The following is a 25,468-nucleotide window of genomic DNA, read 5'->3' on the forward strand; positions in this document are numbered from 1 at the left end:
CATTGGCTCCCAGTGCGGAAACGGATCTCTTTTAAAACCCTGTGCATAGCTTTCAAGGCCCTTCGTGGTCTTGGCCCGTCGTTTCTAAAACAGTACTTTCAATGGTACATGCCGGGTAGACATCTTAGGTCAGCTAACCTGGGGCTGATTGTGACCCCTCGGATAAGGAGAGCGCGCTGGGGAGGCAGGAGCTTCGTCTTGGTGGCAGCTAGGGCTTGGAATGCTCTCCCCTTGGCTCTTAGGCAGATTACAGATTTAATGACCTTGGGCAAAAGTCTGAAAACATGGCTTTTCGTACATTAAACTTTAGGCCTAGGAGAGGGGAGCTTTCATTCTAGTGCCAGGACACCATTTGGCAACAGTGCACTCTATAAATGTTATAAATAAATAAATAAATAAACAAAATATATGGCTATATTGCAGCTCAGGATCCAGGAAGTGTCAAGAGTGGATTAAACATCCTTACTGAGACAACTTAAGTGTGGTTATTCTGTCTCACTTGCTTACGCCTTTCTGCCACATCCAGTTACAGCCAGGTGCCGGAAATATAGTCACAATCATTCATTTAGAGAAGATCCAAAAACATGTATTTATGATTCTTCTGGGCGTCTCGTTTCCACAATTTAACTATGCATATTTTTGCAGATATGAAAGAATAAACACAAGAAGGCCCTACCGGCTGGACCCCTCTGTGAGCTGCTCTTTGGATGATGATCTGGTGAACCTGGAGGTCCTTGATGAGGTATTTTAGGCTTTGTTTAAATATTTAATTGTATGATCTAAAACTGTAATTCTTCTAAATTCATGCTGATCCACAAAGATCTAAATGCTGACATTTTGTAACCAGTATGTATGTGAAAGTATTCAATATTAATACCTTAAATTAATGTTTTGGATGTTTAACATGCAAAATTCAATTAGCCCCTTTGGGACATGCTTAAATTACTTTATTTTTATCTTGGAAATAATCTGTAAATATACAGAAATATGCTGCACATTGTGATAGACGTTTATTTGATGTGAATGTCAAATGTTCAAGGATAGTAACCCATCCCTGCTAAAATATCTCGGTCACAATATCAACCGTCAAATTATCATGTAGGTTATTTTATATGTGAGTATAGGATTGATTTTTATTAAATTCACATCCTTGTGCCTTGATGATATATATCAATATGAATTTAAGATTAGTAAACCTTTACGTACCCATATATACTTATCTTCATGATACTTTGATAGTCAAATTTAGGACACAATATTTTTGTAGGACTATATTATGTCCATAATATTGGATATCTGTAATCTTGATTCCATCTGAGATACTGTAGGAGTACATCATACTCATGAGTAGTCATTACGCGAATATATTCTGTGTGATGATTAATTTTACTAAGAAGTGTGAAGAATTGGTGTATAGAACATGATTAATAAAGGTCTATGTAACATTTATATATTAATGTGATGCAGAAAAGTTAACATAAAGTGTGTCCCATTGTGAGGTTACCTTTATACGTGTAACAAGAATGTTTTCCATGTAGGTGCATTTAGAACAACATCTTCGTAATTATTTATAATTTATACATGTCTTAAGAAGCTGCATTTTTTGTGCATGTAGAAATGTGCATGTATTCTGTAACCCTGTGCACTTCTAGAGTTGACTAGGGTGAGCCTCGAGAAACCAGTTCAGTTCATGCCCACAATTAAAATCTAACATGTAATTCGTATTTAACCTTCAATGCAGAATGCATTTGCTTGTATTTTGTTTCCACTGCAGGTATGGACAAAGCCTCATTAGTTAACATAGAAGGGTTTTATTTTCATTAGATAGCAAGGTATGACAAGAAGAAGTTGGCAAGTAGATGCGCGGTAATGAGCAAGTAGGCAAGTTCTCATGGAGGAGAAGAGGAATGATTGAGGACGAACAAAGTTGCAACGTATTGATATGGGAAAGGTGTTGCAAGTATCCGGTTGTGCCTAAGCCATGGGAATTTACTGGCAAGGATCACATGAGATTATCTACCCTGAAGGCAATTGATATTATATGCTGAACATAGTAAGGGACAGGGAAATAATCTTAGGCTTTCACAGAGAACAGATCTATGCTTCTGTTTGTGGGGCTTTGTGGTACCTTACGCATTGTTGGAGTGCCTTTTATGGAAGACTCTGACAGCTGACACCTTTTTGATTTCACCTTTACGAAATGCTTCTTAGCTTAGTGTAGCCCTTTTAAGGTAGTGTAGGGAGAGATAGCTTGCTCATGCTTACTTAGGAGAATCATCTGATGCAATGTATTATTCAATCCCTGATCATTTCTATAGTCATCATAGAGTTAGTTGTCTACTTTGTATTATATATGGTAAATCTCTTCTGGAGATTTGGATTTATCTTTGTCTTTATGTATTTCTACACTCAGTTCTAAACTTAAATTAAGTTGTTGAGTGGGTTATTGTGTGATCACATTGTTTACGCTGTATTGGGATGTTAACAAGGGACTGTTTTTTTCCTTTACCTCTCATGCAGCTATAAAGGTCATTGATCTGGAGATAAATGTTTCGGGGGGTCTGAGCTCCAGCAGCTGATAGCATTGTAGGGTGGTTAGCTCTTGATGTAAAGGGCGTTAGAACCTAACCTAGACTAGTCTAAACCCCAATCCCATAACAATAGATGGAGTTCCAGTGGAGTGTGTTAAAACAGCGACAATGGAGGAGTGAGTATCAGTAGGGATGTGTGTATGAGGATTATGCTTAGCATGTGGTACAATATTAATTGTTTGATGTCTGGCGGAGAGACGTTTGAACGTGGTGTTAAGTTGTTGAAGTGGAAGAAGTTGTTGAAGTTGTTATCGGGTCCGATGTGACCTAAGGTCCTGGGATATATAATAAAGGTGCAGAAGACACTGTATTGTAATTGTCTCCTAAGGTTTTGTGGGGTTTGTAGTGAGACGTCGATGATGGCCCAATTGAGATAGGGAACTTTTGTATGCAAGACAGAGTTGTAATTAGTGTGGTCAACCTTTAGCACAGAAGGGAATCTATACTGATTTAACTGATTCTCTACTGGTCGAGGTTTCATCTGTGAATGTGTGTTCTTTGGGTGACTGATTCTATTGATTCTTTTAGTGGAGCTGACAATTGTTAGTTGTTGTTTTAATATAAACAGAAGTGAACGAGAGAGAGAGAGAGAGTGTGGGAAAGATCGTGAAGGAGGGTGAACTGTTGCGAGGACTGAGAGTGAAGTCTGAGTGTGCTACGCTGGGATAGATCAGTTGGTTTTATGCTGCACTGGGATTGGTTGAAATTGTCTCTTGGATGCTGTGCTGTTATTGGTGATCATATTTCTGTGGACATTTAAACTTTTTGTTAACATGGACTTGAGTTGAAGATTGAAAAATGAGATGTTTTAAAGTAATAAGAGATATGATACGAGGAGATGTAGGTGTGCCTAATAGAATTGATGAGGAAGGGCCACCAGAGGACGCACCAGCTCATTATATGGCTATGAAAGTAGGGCTCCAATTTATTATTTGGCTTAAGAATTGGCACAAAGTCACAGCGAAGGAAGGTGCATTAATGTTCCCACACTACAGTACTTTCAATTTGAGAGTAATATATCATTTTATAGGGATATTGTTTGCAGAGGGATATTGTTTGCAATTAAACCATTACTTAGACCTACACAGTTTGAAGCACTTAATGCATGGGAATGTGCACGCATGTTAAACAAAGAGGCAAACATCAAGGAAGGATGAAGAAAATGATGCGTGCATACGCGAGATGGGATGACCAACAGACCAAGTGAAGAGTAGACATGATTGAATGAGCGAGATAACAGCCTGCTATAAGAAGTGAGGGAAATAATGCTGACAGAAGGAGAAAGGAAAAGAAAAGGGTGGGAGATGAACATGCAGAAAGTGACATTGATGCAAGTAACAGCCTTTTGGATTGAATGTTAGCTGCAAGTCCACCCCATATAATCAGACACTCATAGGAAGTGGGGGAAATACAGGTGTTACTGGTGGTTCTGGAGGTTCTTCAATACCAGTTGCTTCTAGTCCTGGTGTTGTCTGGGTTATATCAACTGGCATGACACAGACTATAGCAGGAGGAACTATGGGAGCGTGTGTCCCTGGATCTTTGGTATATTGTAACACTAATTTGTCTTCCAAATGTCCGGATGCTCACAGTACTGGTTACTATTGGACCTTTAGTCCCTATGTACGATCGTAGTCCATTTGGGAATGAAAGTCAGAGAGGGCCCGCTACAAGCGAAGGCACCCAAAAGAGTGCCAGATAATCCACAAATGCAATTTGTCCTGTTGGTTCCAATGAATGAAAGCTCACCATGTGCAGCGAGTGCAGATCCTTCTCTGGTACAAAATGGATTCAGACCTATAAGTTTTTTCCTGGATTAGAAGGTATTTATTCCCCCAAATGCAAAACTCTCCCAAATGTACAAAATAGTACGCCCCAAGACAGCACTACATGAAAAAGGATTTCTGAGAGTCAACGTATAATTGATGTCTAGGATTTAGAGCAATGGTTAAAGGAGCATAATAGTAATGATTCAAATGGAAATCAGAGTGCAGAGATAAGCCAGGGAACTATTACATTGTCTGTAAAGGTAGATTTGATAGTTAAATTGAAAACGGAATTGAATGAAATGATAACTGGGATTTTGGAGCTTAATAGAATAGATACCTACCAACAGAATGAATTGTTAATCATGAGTATAGATGTGACAAGGAGAGCGAGGCAGGCTCATGAGAAATTATCTGATTTGGCTCAGAAATATGAGACAGAATGAACAAAAGCTTTACAGGAAAACCATGGATGCATTTAGTGATCAGGACATAGAGAATCTGATATTACCAGGATTGAAGACCCAATTTTGAGATTTCATTCTAAACATCCAGATTTGGAGCACATTAGACAAATGGAAAGAAAGATGGGCAAAAAGAAAGGGTACTAAAAGAACAACAGGAGAACCTCCTCTTTTGGAAGAAGCAGGAATGGGTGTCAAGGCTTTCCCATTGCGGGAAGTACCTTGCAGCTTTTTACCAATGATTAACTGAGGCTGAGAGAAAAGCTTGTAAAGTGGTACAAACAGGTTGATCAATTTGTAAACATTTTGAAGGTGTTGTGGATCAATTTGAATACGTTGTTAGAAATTGTAGTCCCCAGTGATTTGTGGTCAGCATGTAAAATAGCTATAGAATAGCCTGAAGGTGAGTCTGAGAGAGATCCAGTGACACATGGCCTGCAGTTGACACTAAAATGAACAACTGACCAATGCCCCCCAACAGAACCTTTTTACTGCCAAGCCTTTTTAGATAACAACAGACATGTCCTAGCCGATATTAGACCCTCAGAGCCCCAACACTAAAGAGATCTAGATAGAGCCTCACCTTCTACACTGGGCAGAGCCGTATATGTGGGCGCTCAAGAGGACTTTGAGTTGGCCTTTATTCCTCATTAATTCCTTAAACGCTCTTATGACATATTCAATAGAGAAAATCTCCTACAGCAATGCAATAAAATTCCCTCATTGAAGATCATACCGTGGATGATTTAGCTTGGGTAAAATTCGCACCCACACCTGTAAGTGGAAACACTGAAGCTACTGTAACAACTTGGAAGAGGGAGGCCTATACAGATGCAGTTTTGGGCGAAAAGGGGATATTTGAAGACTAGGGAATTGAGCTCCTAAAGCCGCAACCCCATGTGGTATTACCTTGAGAGCAATTCAGAATCAGAACAAACAAGAGCATAGAAAGGGGTAGAACTGGTGGCTATGACAATGGGTCCCCAAGAGTGCCCAATAATGTAACCTCCTTAATGGTATCATGCTTGCAAAACCAAAGGAAGGTGAGTTGTGACAGAACTAGCAATGAGTACAATGATTGGGGGTGGCCGGCATTCTCCCGATCGGGGGGTTTGGAGCAGTATCTCCAGCACTGCAACAGTTGACCGGCACCCACCTCCAAAGATAAAAAAACTGTGTCTCACTTCACAATAACATCTTGGAAATGTGGATGGCCTCAAGACCATCAGGACAAGTAAGCAAGCCCTAGCCTATTTGTATAAAAGTGACCTTCTCTGGCTGCAAGAGACTTGGGGTCTTACACCATCAATGATGCGAGGATTCTACAACATTTTAAGCCAGCCTCCCGTCCCAGCCTCTTTGGTCACCCCACATGGGGCTTGTCTTTCTTTGTCAAACACATGTGCAAGATAGAGATCACCCCAATCAAACTTAATTCACTATCCAACAAGTAGTCTTAATCACATTAACAAAATTAAGAATAAAATAACACCTCTGTTGATGCTAAACTGCTACCTCAATGCACTATAATACCTTAAGGTGTCCATAGTGAAAGATCTCTGTGACAGCTTGGAAGAACTTTTCATTGATTTCTAAACCCACAAAATCCTGCTTGTTGGCAACTTCAACATCTGTGGGTTAGGGAATTTAAGTGATCCTCCGGCATACTCCAAAGAATGAGAAAGGATGAAGGACTTTTTGATAACTTATAAACTGGCCTCAGTACAACAACAGTTTGAGGCACACGCACCCCATTGTCAGTTCCCTCCCACCTTCAAAGGTATATCAACAATTGATTATGTTTTAATGACAGAGCCCCTAGTGAATCGGGGGCCTTTTTGGCCCAGCTGTTAGCCTCTTCCTTCTGAGCCTGTACTCTAGACTTTATTAGGACCTTAGAAACCGGCGGTAGGTTTGCTGTACTAACTTTGATATATGTTGGATGAACACTCATAGGCTTGTGGCAAATTGGTCTGTCTGTGTATATGGTGTTATTCAGTATAAGTTGGCAATATTCTAATTATTGGTCTGGTGGTTGGTATCTGTAACACTCACCTATATCTTCTACACCATCTGGACATATATAGTTCTCATAGTTTTTCTCCTGTGTTTATTCTTGTTTTTCTTTGGGACAGAGTACATTTGCTCTATTAATATGGGTTCTTATTGTGTTTGTTATATTCTCTTGGATCCCTATATTGTAATTTATATTTTTCCCAATCAGGGTTTTCCGTGGATGGTGCCTTCTGCCCCCTTGTTTGTGGTTTTATATATTGAGCCCTGCAGAAGGTGATTTTCTGCATTTTGGTTTTCACTGAAACGTGCATTGGTGCTAGTTGATGGTGAACGTGAATACCAAAAAAGTACTTAAAAGTAGTAAAAAGAGAACGAAGGAAGATACCCACATCGTCTTACGCCTATTTGGAGATCAATTAAATCTGTATGATTAAATGGGAAGATTGTTAAGCAGTTACGGATCTATGAACCAATATAAAACATGATCTGATCGACCTAATACCACTAAGGATTGTATTGTATTTTTATGTTCTGTTGTATTTGTTTTTGTTCATGATAATGATTCAAACATAGTTTGCAAATATGATCTGAGGTTCCCAAATGTGATATTTTAGCTGTATGATCAAGTGCATGTATTATTGGTATTGATGAAGTATGACTGGGATATGAATGTATGGCTAAATTGATTTGAGTGTCTGTGGGGTGTGGCTGACACTTCTTAGTGAGATCATCTGTGGCTGTTTGCCCATACTTGCTGTTGTTGTATTATATAAATGTTGGAAATAATATATGTATATATGACTATGAAATATGCTTCTTTGACATGCAAAATAATATATGAATTAATTTGATGGGTTATTGAATATGTTGTCTCCAAAGTAATATTTGAAATATTCCTATTTAGGAGTGATACCAGTGTTAATGTAAGGAATGTGCAGGTTTTTTGTGTGCAAGATTGCTAACCTCCTTTTCAATCATGCCTTCCTAGGAGGTCAAGTCCCAGACACATGGAGGGTGACTATCTTTTATCTCATATTAAAGAAAGGGGACCAGAAAAAAACATCAAACTAGCGTCTCATTCCGCTCTTGAATCTAGAGGCAAAAGCTTTCACTCAAGCCCCACTTACACACCCAGAGGTTTGGGCAGATGAACATGAAGTCCTGCCTTTTTTCCAGGCAGGGTTCTGGGCCACTGCGTCAACAGTAAGGGTTGGAGGAACTTGCTGAGTTTTACTCTGCAGAATTCCATTGAGTTACATGAAACTCAGCAAGATTCCGCGGAGTTCTGCCCAACCCTACAAAAGTGGCCAAAGGGGCAGCTCCTTGCGTGAGCCAGTGAGACCTTGGTTTTTATTCCACTTCGATGTCCAGCTCCCTTCCACCTCGGTTCTCCTCTATGCTGCGCCCAACCACCCCAGCGGTGCCTTTCCCATCGATGCATGCTGTGGGCTCCTAAATGACAAGCAATACGATCAAACAAGCCACCAATGAAGACGCGGGGCAAGTTCGATCTCGCTTATTATATTCTGATTGTGCAGCTCTTAGATGATGGCATTTTTCAATCACTTCAGAGTTAGATTGTGATCTCAAGGAGGCAGGTGACTACAACAGTATGCAAGCTTAACAAACTCACTAATCACACAACTTAAACTTTATTTAATTCAAACAGGTGCACGCCCACCACTTCAGGTCAATACCAGCCGTCATGGTTATTGGCATCAAACAGAGCCATATGCAAAAATCTAGTGCTAGATTTTAAGGCTGTGTATGGCGCTGCTTCTACATACATCCTCCACACTCATGCCCGCAGTATTACATCCCTGAGCAACACCCCGCTTTCCCACCATCACTATCACTGACAATCACTCACAAACATGCAGATTCTCCTTCCAGATTCTGTGCCTTCAACTTTCACTGATCCAACCATTGAAAGGCACACCCTTCTAGTCAAGTCAAGTCAACAGATTTATATAGCGCGCTACATACCCGGAGGGTCTCAAGGCGCTTGAAGAAGGGTGGGGAGTTACTTGTCGAATATCCAAGTTTTAAGTTGCTTTCTGAATGCTAGATGGTTCTGAGTGGGACGAAGGTGAGTGGGGAGTGAGTTCCAGGTTTTAGCTGCGAGGTAGGAAAAGGATCTACCTCCCATGGTGGTTTTATTGATGCGAGGTACGGTAGCAAAGGCTTGGTTGGAGGATCGTAGCTGACGGGAGGGGGTGTAGAAGGAAAGTCGTGTGTTGAGGCATTCGGGTCCAAGTTCGTAGAGTGCTTTGTGTGCGTGGGTTAGGAGGCGGAAAGTAATCCTCTTATTGACGGGGAGCCAGTGGAGGTTTTTCAGGTGACTAGAGATGTGGTCTTTACGCAGGATGTCTAGTATGAGTCTAGCTGATGCGTTGGAGTTTTTTCTGGAGTTTTGCGGTGATACCGGCGTATAGGGTGTTTCCGTAGTCCAGGCGGCTTGTAACCAGAGCATGGGTGACCGTTTTTCTGGTGTCGGTGGGGATCCAGCGAAATGTTTTTTTGAGCATGCGAAGAATGTTGAAGCAAGATGATGAAACGGCGTTGACTTGTCTGTTCATAGAGAGTGAGGAGTCCAGGATGACGCCCAGGTTCCGTGCGTGGTCCGTCGGGATGGGTGCTTTTCCAAAGGCCTCTGGCCACCAGGAGTCATCCCAGGCGGAGGGGGAGGTACCTAAGATAAGGACTTCTGTTTTGTCTGAGTTCAGTTTCAGACGGCTGTGCTTCATCGACTCGGCTACTTCTTTCATTCCTTCATGTAGGTTGGTTTTGGCGGTGTTAGGGTCTTTGGTGAGTGATAGGATCAGTTGAGTGTCATCCGCGTAGGAGATGATGTTGAGGTTGTGTTGGCGAGCGATGGCCGCGAGGGGGCTCATGTATACGTTGAAGAGGGTGGGACTGAGTGAGGACCCTTGGGGTACGCCGCAGATGACTTCAGTGGCCTCTGAGTTGAATGGTGGGAGGCGGACTCTCTGGGTTCTTCCGGTGAGGAACGAGGTGATCCATTCCAGTGCTTTTCCTTGGATTCCGATGTTTCTGAGGCGCTGTAGAAGGGTGCTATGGCAGACTGTGTCCAAGGCTGCGGAGAGGTCGAGGAGGATGAGGGCGACTGTGTCTCCATTGTCCAGTAGAGTTCGAATGTCGTCTGTTGCTGCGATGAGGGCGGTCTCCGTGCTGTGTTTGGCTCGGAAGCCGGACTGTGAGGAGTCGAGGGATTTGTTGGTTTCGAGGAAGGCGGCGAGCTGGTTGTTGACGGCTTTCTCGATGACTTTGGCAGGGAATGGAAGGAGCGAGATGGGTCGGTAGTTTTTGAGTTCGGTGGGGTCAGCTGTGGGTTTTTTCAGAAGGGCGCTGAGTTCGGCATGTTTCCAGCTTTCCGGGAAGGTGGCGGAGTTGAGGGAGCAGTTGATGACGTCTCGGAGGTGTGGTGCTATGATTGAGTCTGCTTTGTTGAAGATGTGGTGAGGGCAGGGGTCTGTGGGGGATCCTGAGTGGATGGAGTTCATCAGGCGGATGGTGTCCTCAGTGGAGATTGGGTTCCAGTCATTAAGGATGTTCAAGGGGGCTGAAGGTCCTGCAGAAGGTTGGGTGGGTTGGTCTCCGGGTCGGTTGTCGAAGCTATTGTGGATGTCTGCGATTTTGTTGTGGAAGAACGAAGCTAGGGAGTCGCAGAGGGCTTGAGAGGGGGTGATGTTGTTGGAGTTGGCTGAGGGGTTGGTAAATTCTTTGACGATGTTGAATAATTCCTTGCTGTTGTGGGCGTTGTTGTCTAGTCGGTCTTTGAATGCGGTTTTCTTGGCGGATCGGATTAGTTGGTGGTGTATGCGGGTGGCGTTTTTGAAGGCGTCCCTAGTGCTGGTGTTTGGGTCTTTTTTCCAGGCCTTCTCGAGGGAGCGACAGAGTTTCTTCGATTTCTTAAGATAATCGTTGAACCAGGAGGCGTTTTTGCTGCCTAGGTTGATTTGACGTTTTTTCAGCGGTGCTAGGATGTCGGCGCTGTTTGATAGCCATTGGGTGAGGTTAATGGCTGCTTGGTCGGGGTTTGAGGAGTGGGTAGGGGGGTTTTGAAGAAGGGATGAGGAGATCTGGTCGATGGTGATTTTGTTCCAGTTTCTTCGCAGAGTAGGTTGAGGATGGTTGTGAGCCGTGGTCCTGTTGTAGATAAAGTGTACGCAGCTGTGGTCCGTCCAGTGGAGAGTAGTGGTGTGACTGAAGGAGACATGTTTGCTGGAGGTGAAGATAGGGTCGAGTGTGTGACCTGCGATGTGGGTGGGCGTAGTGACAAGTTGTTTGAGTCCGAGGTTGGCGAGATTGTCCAAAAGGTAGGTGGTGTTGCTGTCATTGCTCTTTTCCAGGTGAAAGTTGAGGTCTCCCAGCAGAATGTATTCCTCGGAGGGGAGGGCGTGTGGGGTGATAAAGTCAGTGATAACGTCGCTGAATTGTGCACGGGGTCCTGGAGGCCGGTAGAGGAGTGTGCCTCTGAGTGTGGTCTTGGGGTCGGTGTGGATCTGGAAGTGAAGGTGTTCGGCGCTGGTAAGGTTGACGTCTGAGCTGGTTGAGATGCGGATGGAGTTCTTATGGACGATGGCGATGCCTCCTCTTGTTTGGTCGATGCGGTCCTTACGGATGATCTTGTATCCTTTCGGGATGGCAATGGTGATGTCTGGGGCTGATGAGGCGTTCATCCATGTTTCTGTTAGGAAGGCGACGTCGGGATAAATGGTGTCTAGTAGGTTCCAGAGGTCGATGGCGTGTCTGTGGACTGTAGAACAAGAAAGGTTTTGGATCCTACGTCTACCCAGCCCGGATCTCAACAACAGAGTAAACAGAACAGAGTGGCTGGATAGGGAAAGTTTGTATCATGAGTTTCGGTCACGCAGTCAATATGTACTGCGTAGCCAAGGTCTTCTGTACCAAAACAAATTTATTTAATTTTTTATCTGTTTTTTCAGATTTTTCAAAAACGCATGGGCAAACCAAAGACTGTCACGACAGTGAATACATGAATACAATATTTACATTTATACACACGTACCAATATACATTATTTACAAAGTGAAAGAAACACAATTGAATAAAGACAGTTGTAAATGACACACCAAAAAAGCAATAACGTGATTCAATATTCAGACATTAGTTGCATTTATGTGCAGTTAGAAAATTCATACAGAAAACAAGGGTACAGCCAGTCCATGGAGATGTAAAACCAAGGGACAGGCGGGGACGGATGGATTAGTACACCTGCCTGCCTGATAACACTGTGGTTCAATATTTATATTGGGTTGCACCATTAGGGTCCCAGGTGGTATATTGTTTCTCTTCCTAGGTGCACCCTTTTGAATAACCACAGGGTGGAAGTGTCGACGCGTTTCAAACCGGATTAGTGACGGTTCTCTTCAGGACGGGGACTGGGAACAGTAAGTCTGTAACAATATACAGAATGGGTGTCAGGGTTAGAGACCATAGTATTATGAAAAAAACCTTTAGCAGTGACTCCACACCATGAGATAGACTTTTACCTGCACGTGGCAAAGAATGTGCCGTGGTGTCGGTAAATCGCCAGGGAAGGGGAGATTTCTGTGAAAACATACAAAGGTGAAGCTTAGCACTCTGGTCCGTGGTGGAACGTTCGAGATCTATCCTAATACATATCACCTAGTGCCATCAAAGGTAAGGGCTCATACCTGTGGTTAGCCGGTTCTGGTTCTTTTACGATTTATTGTCCGCCGCGCGGTACAAACACGAGAGAGGGGGGCCGCTTACATGTTGGTTATTTTTCGTTGTGCAAGCTGCAAATGACACACAGAAATCGGTGCGCGGAATTAGACAACTACTTCTGTGTGGAACAAAGTATGAAAAAATGCGGAGCCGGGTAACGGTTCCTACCTGGATAAGTAGCTTGTAAAACGTGTAGCGTCTGATGTCAAAAAATCAATTCGGAGCTGATATCCGAATGAGCCGGGACCTACGTTAAAACAAGGCAAGTGTGTTAAAACCAAGCATTCCCGTGAGGCGGGGGGTTATAGCGATGTAGCGCTGAGCGCGGTTTGCAGGAAACCTGCAATACACTTACTTTTTCAGGAGGATTCAATCACTCGGAAACTCTTGAACTAGAACACGCACGGTCTGTCAGTGTGTCTCAGCGTTTTTCCAGAGTATTTGAAAACTCTCAGATCGGTTGGCTTGTGGGAGTGGCTGGGGGGCCGAGTGAAGGATCATGGTCCATGTAGTTCGGGCCATTTTTTGCAATAAACATTGACAGGCTTTTTAGGGTGAATAGCATAGTTAAATTTTTGTTACATTTTACACAGCCGATGAGGCTGCCTCGTGCAGCTGGGGTTTCAGCGGGTGATCATACCGGGGCATTGGTATTTACAATCATATTTTCAGCGTATTGGGCACTATATCAACAAGGCTTATTAAGTTTTGGATGCTCAGAACCTTCCAAATTGGGGACACGGCGCTAAGGCAATGAGACAGCATTCATAGTATGTACAACATGTAGAGAATGAAAAACAGAGTTAAAAACAGCAGCACAACCAAGCTCAGCCGAGAGATTAAGTGGGAATCACAGACTGGAAATTTCAGACATTTCGTTCAGGCCAGTGTTGGACGTATCACATTTTAGAATGAGGTACGCTTCTTTCTGAGACAAACGCAGATCAGGGTCTCCACTACCCCCCCTGATGACTGCCAGGACTGTCCATCTGATGTCTTGACTGGAATGTTTTTTTTGTAAAAAGTGTGAAACAAGAGGAGCTGTCATGATTTTATTGTTGATTCTTGAGCGGTGCTGAATGATGCGCTGGCGAACCTCCTGGGTGGTTTTGCCAATGTACAGCATGTTGCATGGGCATTGGATGGCATACACAGCGTACTTGGTTTTGCAGTTTGTATGTTCTTTGTGGCGCCAGAACTTCTTCCCATCTGTGAATAATGACCCCTCCATTGTAAGTTCGCAGACGGAACAAGTCCCACACTTGCGATGCCCCGTAACGGGATTTGCTCCAAAGATGGTATTCTGGTTATCCCTTTTAGGTTGCGGTCTAGTCGATGTAATCATTTGCCCAATGCTCCTGTTCTTTTTCAGAGCAAAAAGGGGGGCGCCTATGTCCGGGAGGATTTCCTTGACCAGGTGCCAACTACGCCTGATGATTTTTTGCAACTGGTTGGTGTGGGGGCCGAAGGTGGAGACACATACCATCCGGTCCGTCGCGGGTTTAGATCTTTTTTCAAGGAGGGGTTCTCTGGGTGTCCATCTCGCTCTCTTCATAGAGTGTTTCAGGAGCTTCTGGGGATAGCCACGTTCCTGTAACTTAGAGGTCAAGGCTTGACCATGTAGTTCGAATTGCTCAATGGTAGTACAGTTACGGCGCACGCGGAGGTATTGGCCATAAGGGAGATTATCCCTTAGGCTGCGCGGATGGTAGCTCCTGTAATGAAGAGCATTGTTCTTATCCGTCTTCTTCTGGTACAAAGAGCATGACAATGCATTTTCTTTCACTGAGACTTCAACATCCAGAAACGGGAAGGTTTTTTCATGGTAGTCCAAGCTGAATTTGATGTCCGGGCTCCTATTATTCAGCCACACATGGAATTCTTCTAATTGCGTAGATGTGCCATTCCACACGCACCAAACATCATCTATAAATCGGAGCCATTGTCCAATGGAATCTCTGTAGGGGTTGTTGTTCAGGACAAATTTCTCTTCAAACTGGCCCATAAACAGGATGGCCATTTCGGGGGCGAAAGGACAGCCCATCGCCGAGCCTTTAATTTGTAAGAACATTTCGTCCTCAAAGGTGAAAAAAATTTTCTTGATGGCTACTGTAGCCAGAGAGATTATGAGTTCTGTAGGCACCCTATGAGGGCGCGGTCGACCCTCCAGATAGAGTTCCATGACATCCAACCCGTCTTGCTGGGGTATTTGGGTGTATAGCGAAGACACATCCATGGTAGCCAATAGTTGGCAGGAGGGATCAAATGGTACGCCTTCGAACTTGTTGTGTCTGTGGACTGAGCGGGTGTTGAGCAGGATGCATTTTAGGTGGTTGGAGTCAGATATCTGTTGTGTGATCGTGGATGAGGAGTTTTTCTTGGTGCCGTCGAACTTGCAGGAGTAGCATGTGATGGGTCCATGGGTGTGTCCGGGAGCGGCTTGGGCGCAGATGGGGAGACGGCCGGGGTTAAGGGCTAGGAGGGTGGAGGCGTCGTATGTAATGCGGGAGGGCTGGGCATTGCATGGACCAGGGGGTCTGGCACTGGGCGCGGTCCATGCGCGGACGGGCGTAGGCGGGCTTACCTTTGGCGCACCTTCGGCGCGGCCGTAGCGCGTGGACGCTGCGCGTGGGTCCATCTGTCCATAAATGGATAGTGGGGGGGGGGAGCGTGGGAGGGTCAGCTTGGGAGGCGGGAGCGGGGAGGAGACACGGGGACAGGTAAACAGCAAACAACAACAGCAAAATGGCGGTGGGGTAGCGAGATTCTAAGCAGGGGCACAGTCGATCTAAAAATAGCCAAAATGCAGTACACGCGCAGTTATTAGAACAGTCAGCAAAGTTGCCACTAAGCAGGAGCACTGAGCAAATTAATAAATTAACTTAATTCCGCTGAAAAACGATACCAGGCAAATGCAGATTAAAATTAGTTAAGTAAAGTAAAACGATACCAGGCGCTATACAGGAGCGCTATGCACAAGTGATACCAGGCGCTATGCAGCTGACTATCACTGGAAGGCAGGGCTCGAGGAGGAGCGAGTGGGAGCGACCTCTGAGTGCGTGCTTCCACCCCCTTCCCATAATCAAGATGGCTCCCAAAAGAAAGAGCACGACTGTGGCAAGAGAACTTGTATCCTCGTCATCACAACATCTCCCTCAACTCAAGTGCATTTTGAATGTACTACTGTTGGCTGTCACAGGATCATACCGTAACTGTACCCTTCTCATTTATAAGGGCTTCATGACAGTCATCACATTAGAGAGTGCTGCTTTGGAGTCCACCACGTAACAGACTGGCTCACCACAAAAACAGAAAAAAAAAGACCAACCTCATCACTGCTTTTGCTCTACCTCACTCAATGCCGTCGGGGGCAAGAGCTGACCCCCATGTCCACCTTTACTGGCGCAGTGCTTCCAGGGGCGGCTCCTCAGTAATGGCGGAGAAGCATCTTCCACTTAGTTTAGAATTAAAAATAAAATGATAATAACATTTTTTTATTATCATTTTCTTTTTCACTGGCAGACAGTGCTGCTGAGTCCTGGGCAGGGCGAGCCTGGTAATCCATTGTTTACAGGGCAGCTACTGGGAGGAGGCGTGGTGGGCACTTGTAAATGCATATGTCTGTTTGGGATTTTGGTTTCCCCAACCCAGCTGTGTTCCACAGCCGGATTGGAGAAAGGGAACAGACTGTTTTGTTGCTTGGGGTTGGTTGGAAAAGTTTGCTAATTTATCAAGTGACTGTTGCAAGCTCGTCACAGAATGTGTCTCTTCTGTACGTTTTCCTTCACTGGTGTTTGTACGACCCTTTCATCCTCCCTGTGGAGGCGGTAGGGGCCAGTTTCACAATCTCAAACTTTAGGCAGTTTTAAGAAGCAGCATGCAAGTGACAGTCCCCCTCCAACCCCTTTCCTTTCTCTCGGTTGGGCCGGCTACTCCGAGCCCCTGCAAACACACCTGTGTTTTGGCTGATGACAGAATAAACAAGCATTTACAATGCAATAGGTCTCGCAGCATTAAAGTTTGAGTTATTGGCATTGTGTATGACAATGCCAATAGCTATAACATTTGCAAATGTGACACCTATAGCATTTGTAATGCAATTTGAGTTGTATTTACATGACACGTCTGAATGGCAGGATGACCCGAGCACCCCCCTCCCCTGGGGAGGCGGTAATCGCTTTATAACACCATGACATAATGTTTCTGGGCTCGGATTCAGCGGCAGCAGGCCATCAGGCTCCGTGTCCGCAGTCTGTGAGAGCGCAGGCTTATGTCAATGATACCTCCGCTCACGGCGCCCGTGCCCTCTCTTTACCCGTGCCTCAGCGCTGAATCTCCGCTCGCTCCCTGCCCCCACCAGCACCCCCACCCCCCTCCCCAACAATACATAGGGAGGGTGGGAATTGGCGGCTGAGGCTCCGACTGAGTCTCAGCACAGCCCGTGTCTAGGCTGCAGTCATGGCTGTTAAATGGCCCCACGTCACGAGTAATGGGGATGACTTTCAGTCTTCCTTATTTCAAGTAACTGTAATGAACATTCCGAGACTCGCGGGCTGATAGCGTGGTATACGTAGAGTAAAACTACTAGTCCCAGCATGCTTAGTGTCGTAGGCTGTAAAAACAGGACTGGCCGAAAGTCGCAACGATGACATGGATGCTGTTTGACACTTTGTTGAGTAGCGCCTCTACTGCCACAGATACCCCTACTTTACTACACAATCAGATATGTGACCCTTGTCACCGTGTCCATTAATTCAATGTAATGTAAATGGTGCAGCGTTTAAGTGCACGTGTGCTTACTGCACTCCTCAACACCCAGTTCCTCTCGGAAGTTGACCACGCGCTGCCGGCAGTAACTGGTTGGTTTAGCCCCAACAATACGTATTATCCACATACGCCAGGCCCCGCATATACAGTCACGTGCTGGCATGGATTCGCGTGTTTGAATTGTATCGTGTGTGAACATGTTTCTAATAAGCATCTTGTGTTCCGCTCCCCTGGGGGTTCCTCACAGAGCGAGGAGGCGCTCACGCTGGCCCTCTGCCTACAGCAGAAAGTCGAGTACATCGGTCGCACACAGTGCTGTATCGCTAGGAGCGGAATGGCCCGAGAAACTATGACAAGGGCAGCCGGTGTTTTGTTGGAGATAAGGAAGTTCCAATAGCTGACAAAATGGCCAGACCAACCCCTACTACAGGAGGCTGCTATAAAAATGCCCCCGGAATCCCGCCGCGGCCGCCCCGGAAGTCAGGCACGGTAGCCTGTGACTGGGGCGGGGCCACGTCCAGACCGGAAGAGGAGGCAGGCGGAGTCAATGCGTCTCGCGGCCCAGGGCTCCTGTGAGCAGTGTAGAGCCCCGGGGCCGCGCCAGCAGGAGGTTGGGCGCCGCGTGCTGAGAGCAGAGTCCCCGACATTGGCCAGGTAAGTTCCAAAAGGCTGAGGGGGCTTGGTGCACTTGTTTATGTGTGTGTGTGTATGCTCGTGTGTGTATGTATGTGTGCGACGGTGAAGGCGGGGGAGGGGGGCCTAGGTGCACTTGTGTGTGTGTGCGCACGTGTGTGTATGTGTGAGGGGGGGTGTCTCTGTATGTATGTATGTGCGTGCGTGCATGGGAGCTTGTGTGTGTGTCTGTGTGTATGCGCATGCGTGTGTGGTGCTTGAGCTTCCCAGGAGACAGCGCCTGGCCACAGCGCGCGTTCGCGTGCGCGTGGCAGTTTCAAATCGCCTCCAAGGCGATGCGCGCGGCCGGTACTGTCTCCTGGGAAGCACAGTCAGCAACAAAAGATCTCTGGCGAGACACAGCGCTGACGCGCTGTGTTTTCGCTACGAGACCTAAAAAACACAGTGTTTTAAGATTTGTGTATAATATTCAAGGTCATCCAATAAAAGATAGCGTAAATCCACAGAATCGCAGTTTCTGGGCTCCCCAGGTTCCCTTAATCCCCAAATTCTATACTACAGTGATAATAGGAAGCAAAATAGATTTTGAGTAAGATGGAATCTTTTATTTGTAATTTAGCTGCATTTTGGACGCAACAATGCGACCCTCGCCATGGTGGGCTTCCTTAGGCAATTAAAGTGCCATCACTGTCAGCATCTGGCAAAAATCGCAACTGCAAAAGTTCCCTGCCTTCAGCTGCAAAATTGCCTTAACCTCTGGATGCAAAATAGGGACACAGGAAAGTATTCCAACTACCACGTTACATCCTTCGGACAAGACTCAAGCTGGAATTTGGATTGGTGAAACAATGTTTAGCCTGCACAGCTGCCACATTGAAATATTACATCAGGGGGCTTAAATCTCCTGACAACTCATTGAAGGCCCATTTGAAATGTATCTTCGAGACTCCCTGGCAACAGCAACAGCAAGAAGCCAAAACGCCCTTCCATATCAAAGAAACAGTGTTGAAAACGGCAATGCTCCCTATACAGCCTGAAAAAAAGGTAATAAACAGGCACCTGAAGGTAATCTCAAGGGCCCAGGACCTATCATCAATAAATAATTTAGCTATCCTACTCCCCTGAACAACTCCTACTTGGTGGCCACAACTATATCTATCAGAAACCATAAACAGACAGACGCACAGTGCGATTCTGTATATGCGAATAGGTTTACAAGTGACAGAATTTAATCCAACAGGAGCCCATGGAAGTGGTGGGGGGTGAGGCGGGGAGGGGGGGGGGGTTAAGGGGGTGACGGAGAGGGGGTTCAGGTTATGCTGCTTCAGACATGAATCATGGCTCTCAGTTTCACTCAATCTGGACCACGTCCCCTATCGAGATGTGGGAAATTCGTTGAAGAACTCAGGGCTTTGCTGCTCCCGCAATTCACTGACGTTCACAATCTAAAGACAGACAAAAAGCTGATAACAGACTAATGCATCAAAAGAACTCAACTGTACCACTGGGGCGAATAAAAGGTGCATTTAGTCTGGGAAGGGGTGTGTTAGCAGAAGGGCACACCGATACAGTGGCGTCACTAGGAGGGTGCGGGGAGTGCGGACCGCACCGGGTGACACCATCATATGGGGGTGACACCATGACACACTTGCCGTTTTCATCAGCCCCCTGCTCACACTACACGTGTTTAAAAACGCCCACCGCTACGTGCTTAAAATGTACTGCCACTGCTGTTTCTTCTTCATCATCACCAGCACGTTAGGAAGCGCCCGGGGATGGGGCATGGCGGAGCGTGACTCCTCTGTGCCTGGAGCCGAAGGCAGAGAGAGACAGAGCGAGTGGGCGCGTTGCATCCCACCAGTGCCCTGTCCGGCCTGCTAGTCCCTGCAACTGTCAGAAAGCCGGCCCGGGCCCACTGCGCTTGGCGTATGATGAAAGCTGCAGCCTCTTGCCTCAGTCTGGTGCTCGCAGGGAGGCAAGCGCTGTAATCCGACTGGGCCCTGCGAGCTGAGTCAGGCGCAGCGCTTTCTAGTTTTACGGATGCGTGCCATCGGAGTTTGTATTGCTTTTGGAAATGCAGTATAACATTGACTTGTGGTAGAGCATAAGCACATCGCACACTAAATCTGAAAAAAAGTAAAAAAAGTGTAAAGTGTTCTAGTTCCGTGTAGTACAGGAGTCATATCTGCTTATTTCGTAAGGACGGAAGACTCAGCTGATTGTTGAACCTTGACCCCCAAGCTATTCTAAAACCTTTTAAGCAGGTCCTCGACTGCCTGATGATGATCTATCTGATTTTCGCCGTGTAAGAGTTGTTTCTCTTCCCATTGTGCCCCCTTGGCTACTGTCTTATGGACTGGTTAGCATATTAGATAGATTGCAAAACAGAATTGAAAACAAAAATTTTTTTAGCTAAAGGGTCTCCGATTAAGAAATTCGCAGTGGAGTCCAGTTAAACAGAAAAGAGGCGCGTTGAACTCTTCGAAGAAAGGCTCGGAGGGGTGATAGGCTGTGTTTTTCATCATTCAGCTATGAAGCCCTAACACTACGTGGTACTGTAGAACGGGTATTGTTTTCTAGATGAAGGTATTGTATGGGTTATAATCCAGAGTGATGCAGAGTGTAGAGCCACAGTTTGTCTGTTGCCGACCTTTAGACATGACTCAATAGCTTTTTCTACAAATTAGGTTGATCATTGTTTATAGGTCATTTAAAAAGATATAAGGCTCTTTCTTTTTTTGTTTTTAGTTTTATATAGAGCAAACTCGACACAAAGGTATTGGAGCGCTATACATGACCACCAGTTACAAAACACATGGTTCCATCAATGTTTTTTTTTAGGCACAAGGCGAATAATGGAAACACATTTCATTAAAGGAAGTGCAGAGATCAGAAAGTGAGCCATAGACAGGTCAGAGCGTTGCGACTTGTGAGGCTGTTTGTTTATCAGAGGAGGGAAGGGGGTTTATGTGCAGACTGCAGAGCATTTCTGTATTGAAGCTGTCAGGTCTCGGACCTGCAGGGAATAGGGGAAAATGAGAGGTGGGGACTGAGGGTGGCAAGGGATGGGGCAATGTGGGAGTTAGCACAGAAACCATTCTGTATGGTGCCGTTATTTGGCACTGGCGGACTCGGTGTAGGTCCATCATGGATTCATGGGGTAAGTCGTGAGGGGGTGACACCATGAGTTACCCGCACTGGGTGACACCAACCCTAGTGACAATGTGTAAAGAGAATAACGCACTTGATGATATAACTAGGGAACAGACCAATATGTAAGGCACAAAAAACAATTAAAAATTTAACAGGTTCGATTTATTAATGAATTACATTATCAAATTTAAAAAAAAACACAATCATTACAATTTTACTGTAAAAATACATGAAATTATGTATGAAGGTAATATTCGTGACACAATTATACAAGAAAATACATAAAACAACGTAGGTGGCAAACAATACAAATTATCGACGCGCGTTTCGGCGTTAACAGAACGCCTTCATCAGGAGCCACATTCAATCTGTAAAACATGTTTTAAAAAGAGTTAGAGACAACTCTAGGTCCTTAAAAACTCATAACAAACAAACAATTGTTTAAAACATCTCATTGTGCTTACATAACAAGGAAATCCCTACAAGAAGCAGCTACCAATTGTAGCTGCAACTGATACAAACTAATTAATGTATATTTGAGCAGTAATTTGACCCCACAATATGGTTAAAAATTGGGGGGCAGGAAAAAGGGGGGAGATATTGCAAGGTCTAAATGACATCAAACTATCTGTCGTTTATCAACTAGCAGATAAAGAGTGTATATGATGTACTATTATTGTGGTTATTCCATCCAATAGATGGTATTAGTCTCGACATGACCTCTTCTCTATCTTCTTACCTAGTGAACACGAGATGGGTGTTCTCTATTGGTTCTGGATGGAATCCGACATCTGTTTTCTTAGCGGTACTCTGAGTCACCTGGTTAAAAGTTTATGGTCTGAAAAAGATGTATTAATAAACCATATATACCCCTATAAACTATTTTTTTGGGGGATTAAAATCAATCTATTGTACTACTAGATACAAGCATGTTTTTATGGTTTCAGTGCTTATTTAGTATAGGTTCATTTCACAGGTACCTCTTCTACTCTGTCAAGTCCATTTTACATAGTTTATTCTGGGGATTTACAGAAAGAATGAACACCCCTATTTTGACTGTTTTCAGAAAAGGGGGACGTATCGAAGATCTCTCCTACATTAGGTAAATAGTCACATATAACACCCAAATATCTGGGATGGCAAATGCTTACCATATATGTTCCAAAGTGTGTCGGTGTCGAAGCAATCACCACCCAGAATTCTTCTGTAATGCCGGTGTGGTTGCAACATGCTAAAGATAAAGGGCATATACCATAACTATCGAGCGGGTCATTAATAGTAGGAAACTTCGAAGCAACATCATATATTGCTTACCAAAAACAATAGAAAGGCGAGCCGTGGCTTCAACCTGTCAAGAGCCAAATAGGTCACAATCTGTGGTATTTTGGTAGCGTCTCGCAGCCGTTGGTATATATGTGTCGGTTCCTAAGAGGGTTGTAGAGCGTAAACAATTATTGTACTACAAAATATTACTGTGGCTCATACAACTAATCTAGCGAGTAGATTGTGTACTGCCCATTAGCTAGCTTACCAGGGATAAAAGGAATGCGAGCCGTAACTTCAACCTGCAAGACGCCAGGGATATTTCCGTCTCTTTAGATCTTTAGCGGCGTCTCACAGCCGTTGGTTTGCACGTGCTTCTTCCTAAGATGAATTTAAAACCGGACTCAATTATTCAAATTTACGGCGCCGGCACCTCAAGCTAGGCAATAGCAAGGCGGCGGGGCATATCCATGCAAATTGCTTACCGAAAAAGGATAGAGTTCGGTCCGTGACTTCAACCTGCGGGCGCCGCGCCAAAGGTCTCGATCGGCGTCCCGCAGCCATTGGAAAAGGATGGTTGACCAGCCGGGTGGGCGGTCCTGCTTTAAATACCCGGATGTGGATTTAGCCACAGTTCTTAAAGGGCAAGTAACCGTTACCTTAACGTGCTCGGGTATACCGGTGGCGATGTTTACATGTAGGTCATGACTGCTTAGTGGTCATGTGCCAACCAACGAAAGGTTAACAGTTAATACAATCACATGAACATTGATCAATAAGCTCGATGATCAATGAGAGTCGAACTGCCTCTTTGTTCGTTTCAGGATAGTGCGTGTGAGCACGAAGTGGGGAATTTGTTGGGAACGTAGGGACAGCTATGTAGAGTCTGAAAAATGAATTTTGAAAGAGGGTAGGGCATTAAAAGATGGCATTCTCCCACGGAATCTCATTGTTTAAACCCTTCTTGTAGGTATTCAGAACAAATATCCAAAAAACTTCACGTTTCTTTCGGATGGCACATCCACCTTTGTTATCAGCAAGTTTAATTTTTTCTAGCACTCTCCACTGGATATCATCTGGTTTGTGCTGAGCCTCTAAAAAATGTTTAACAAGAGGTGCATTAAGTTTCTTAGTGTGGATGGCAGACCTGTGCTCTGTAAGGCGTGTTTGAATTGACCTGCATGTTTCGCCTACATAGCCCATACCACACGGGCATTTAATGAAATAGACCACATTCGCGGTCTTACAATTCCACAAATCGGTTGCTTTAAAAGTGGAACCATTATGTGTAAATGATTCCCCTGAAATGATGGTTTTGCAAGATTTGCAAGTGGAGCAAGGCACCCCATGTTCAGAGAGCAATATTGACGAACCTGCCCGTGAGGGGCACGGTGCCTTGCTCCACTTGCAAATCTTGCAAAACCATGTCATGAATGATGTAATATGTGACATCATCAGCAGTGGATTGCGGGTGCGCGATATATAGTTAGCGCATCTAACTATATATGGAATTTCAATGGTTTTATGCGAGTAAAATAAGGTTTTGTAAATGCAAATCCCTAACTATATATGGCCTAAAACCAATTTTTTTTCATTGAATTTTAAAGGTTTTGTAAATGCAAATTCCTAACTATATATGGACTATAACCTATGGTTTTTTCATTGAATTTCAATGGTTTTTTAAAAGCTAATATCTGTAGCTGTAAAATATATTCTTCTTTAAATCTTGAAATATATTTTTCATGTTCTTTAGACAATTTTTTTAAAACATTTTTTTTTGTTTCGCTCCCAGTCCACGAACCGGTCAGCTTCCCGTTAGCTCAATTTAAAGCCGCGGCTTAGTACGCGAACCGGTAATCGTTCCTTTAGCGTAACTGTTACGATCGCATGACGTTTTGCGTTATCGCGTAATACGTCATTGGACGCGCCAAGTTAGCGGACCCGGAAGTGGACCGGAAAGCGGAGCAAAGCGCGAAACGTAAACACAGCAGGTCATGTGACTCGATAATAACACTTTTCATTGGTTCATTTCACTTTTGGTTTCCTAATGATGTAATACTTGGTCATGTGATATAAAATTAACACTTTTCATTGGTTTAGAATTTTTCCTTCTCCCAAATGATGAAAACCCCTCCTTCTTTCCTCACTCTGACTTTCATCTTGGTGAGAGAAAGACCCTTTTTGATTCTTCAGCAATGGCTTCAATGGTTGCTTCAGCCAGTGTGCCCCCACCACCTCCTCCACCTCCTCATGGGAAGAAAGGACCACCTGCTTCACTAATTATAGAAGAGGAGGAAAATCAAGAAGAGGAGGAAGAGGAAGAACATCCTGAGTTTTTGCCAGAGGAGCCCAGGAGATATTGTCAGGAATTTACAAATTGCATCTACCTATGTTCCAAGAGTAGGGAATGGTGGAAAGACAATTGTAAAGCCTTGTCGGGTAAATATTTGGTACCCGTGTAATTCCAAATAGATTCCTTCGTTATCATGTAAATAGGTTCAGGTCATAGTGGGGTTAGTTCCTTCCTAAGATGGCCGCCACGATAGCCACTGAAGTCATTCAGAGTTTAGTACGTGAGGGCTAGTTGATGTGCGTCTCGCGCAGCGTTCTAACTGCGCACTTCAACTGTTCGAGTTCCTGAGGTAACAGCTAGAGTCTTACGCTCCGTGTCAAGTATTCGTGACAGGAGTAGTTTTGGGATATTCTTGAGTCCGCTAATCTAGAGACTTGCCTAGAGAGAGTTTCATCTGTCGAAAGTTACTTTTGAATGAATTCTGGAAGTTCGTGAAGAAACGTTCTTCCGTCTGTTGCTGTGACTGAGACTTCGTTCATCTCCTTCCGTCGTGGGAGCCAGTTCACTCTGCTGAAGTTCGTCTGAGGACTTCTTCTCAGAAGGTTCAACGGACTCCACCAACCTCTTGCGGAGCATGCGAGAGGAACAGTAAGCCAGCGGCTGCTTTCTCCTTCTTCCCCATTGTCGGCGAACTTGTGCTGAACAGCAATTCCCTTCTTGCGTTTAACCTGCTTTTTCCTCCCCCTCTTGCCTCCCTTGTTCCTTTTTGCGCGCTTCATTTCATTC

The 25,468-nt window shown here is 44.8% G+C and overlaps 1 protein-coding gene across 1 annotated transcript in view; it reads left to right on the forward strand.

The window, feature by feature from the left end:
* The window catches only part of MYO3B (myosin IIIB), a 1,488,954-nt gene that overhangs the window by 211,004 nt on the left and 1,252,482 nt on the right, over window positions 1-25,468 (forward strand). The window contains exon 3 of the mRNA XM_086956107.1: window positions 646-742. Coding sequence (XP_086812233.1) covers window positions 646-742 — 97 coding nt within the window. The remainder of the gene's footprint in view (window positions 1-645; window positions 743-25,468) is intronic.

Source organism: Lissotriton vulgaris, chromosome 2_1, assembly GCF_964263255.1.
Source record: "Lissotriton vulgaris chromosome 2_1, aLisVul1.2, whole genome shotgun sequence".
Lineage (NCBI taxonomy): Eukaryota > Metazoa > Chordata > Amphibia > Caudata > Salamandridae > Lissotriton > Lissotriton vulgaris.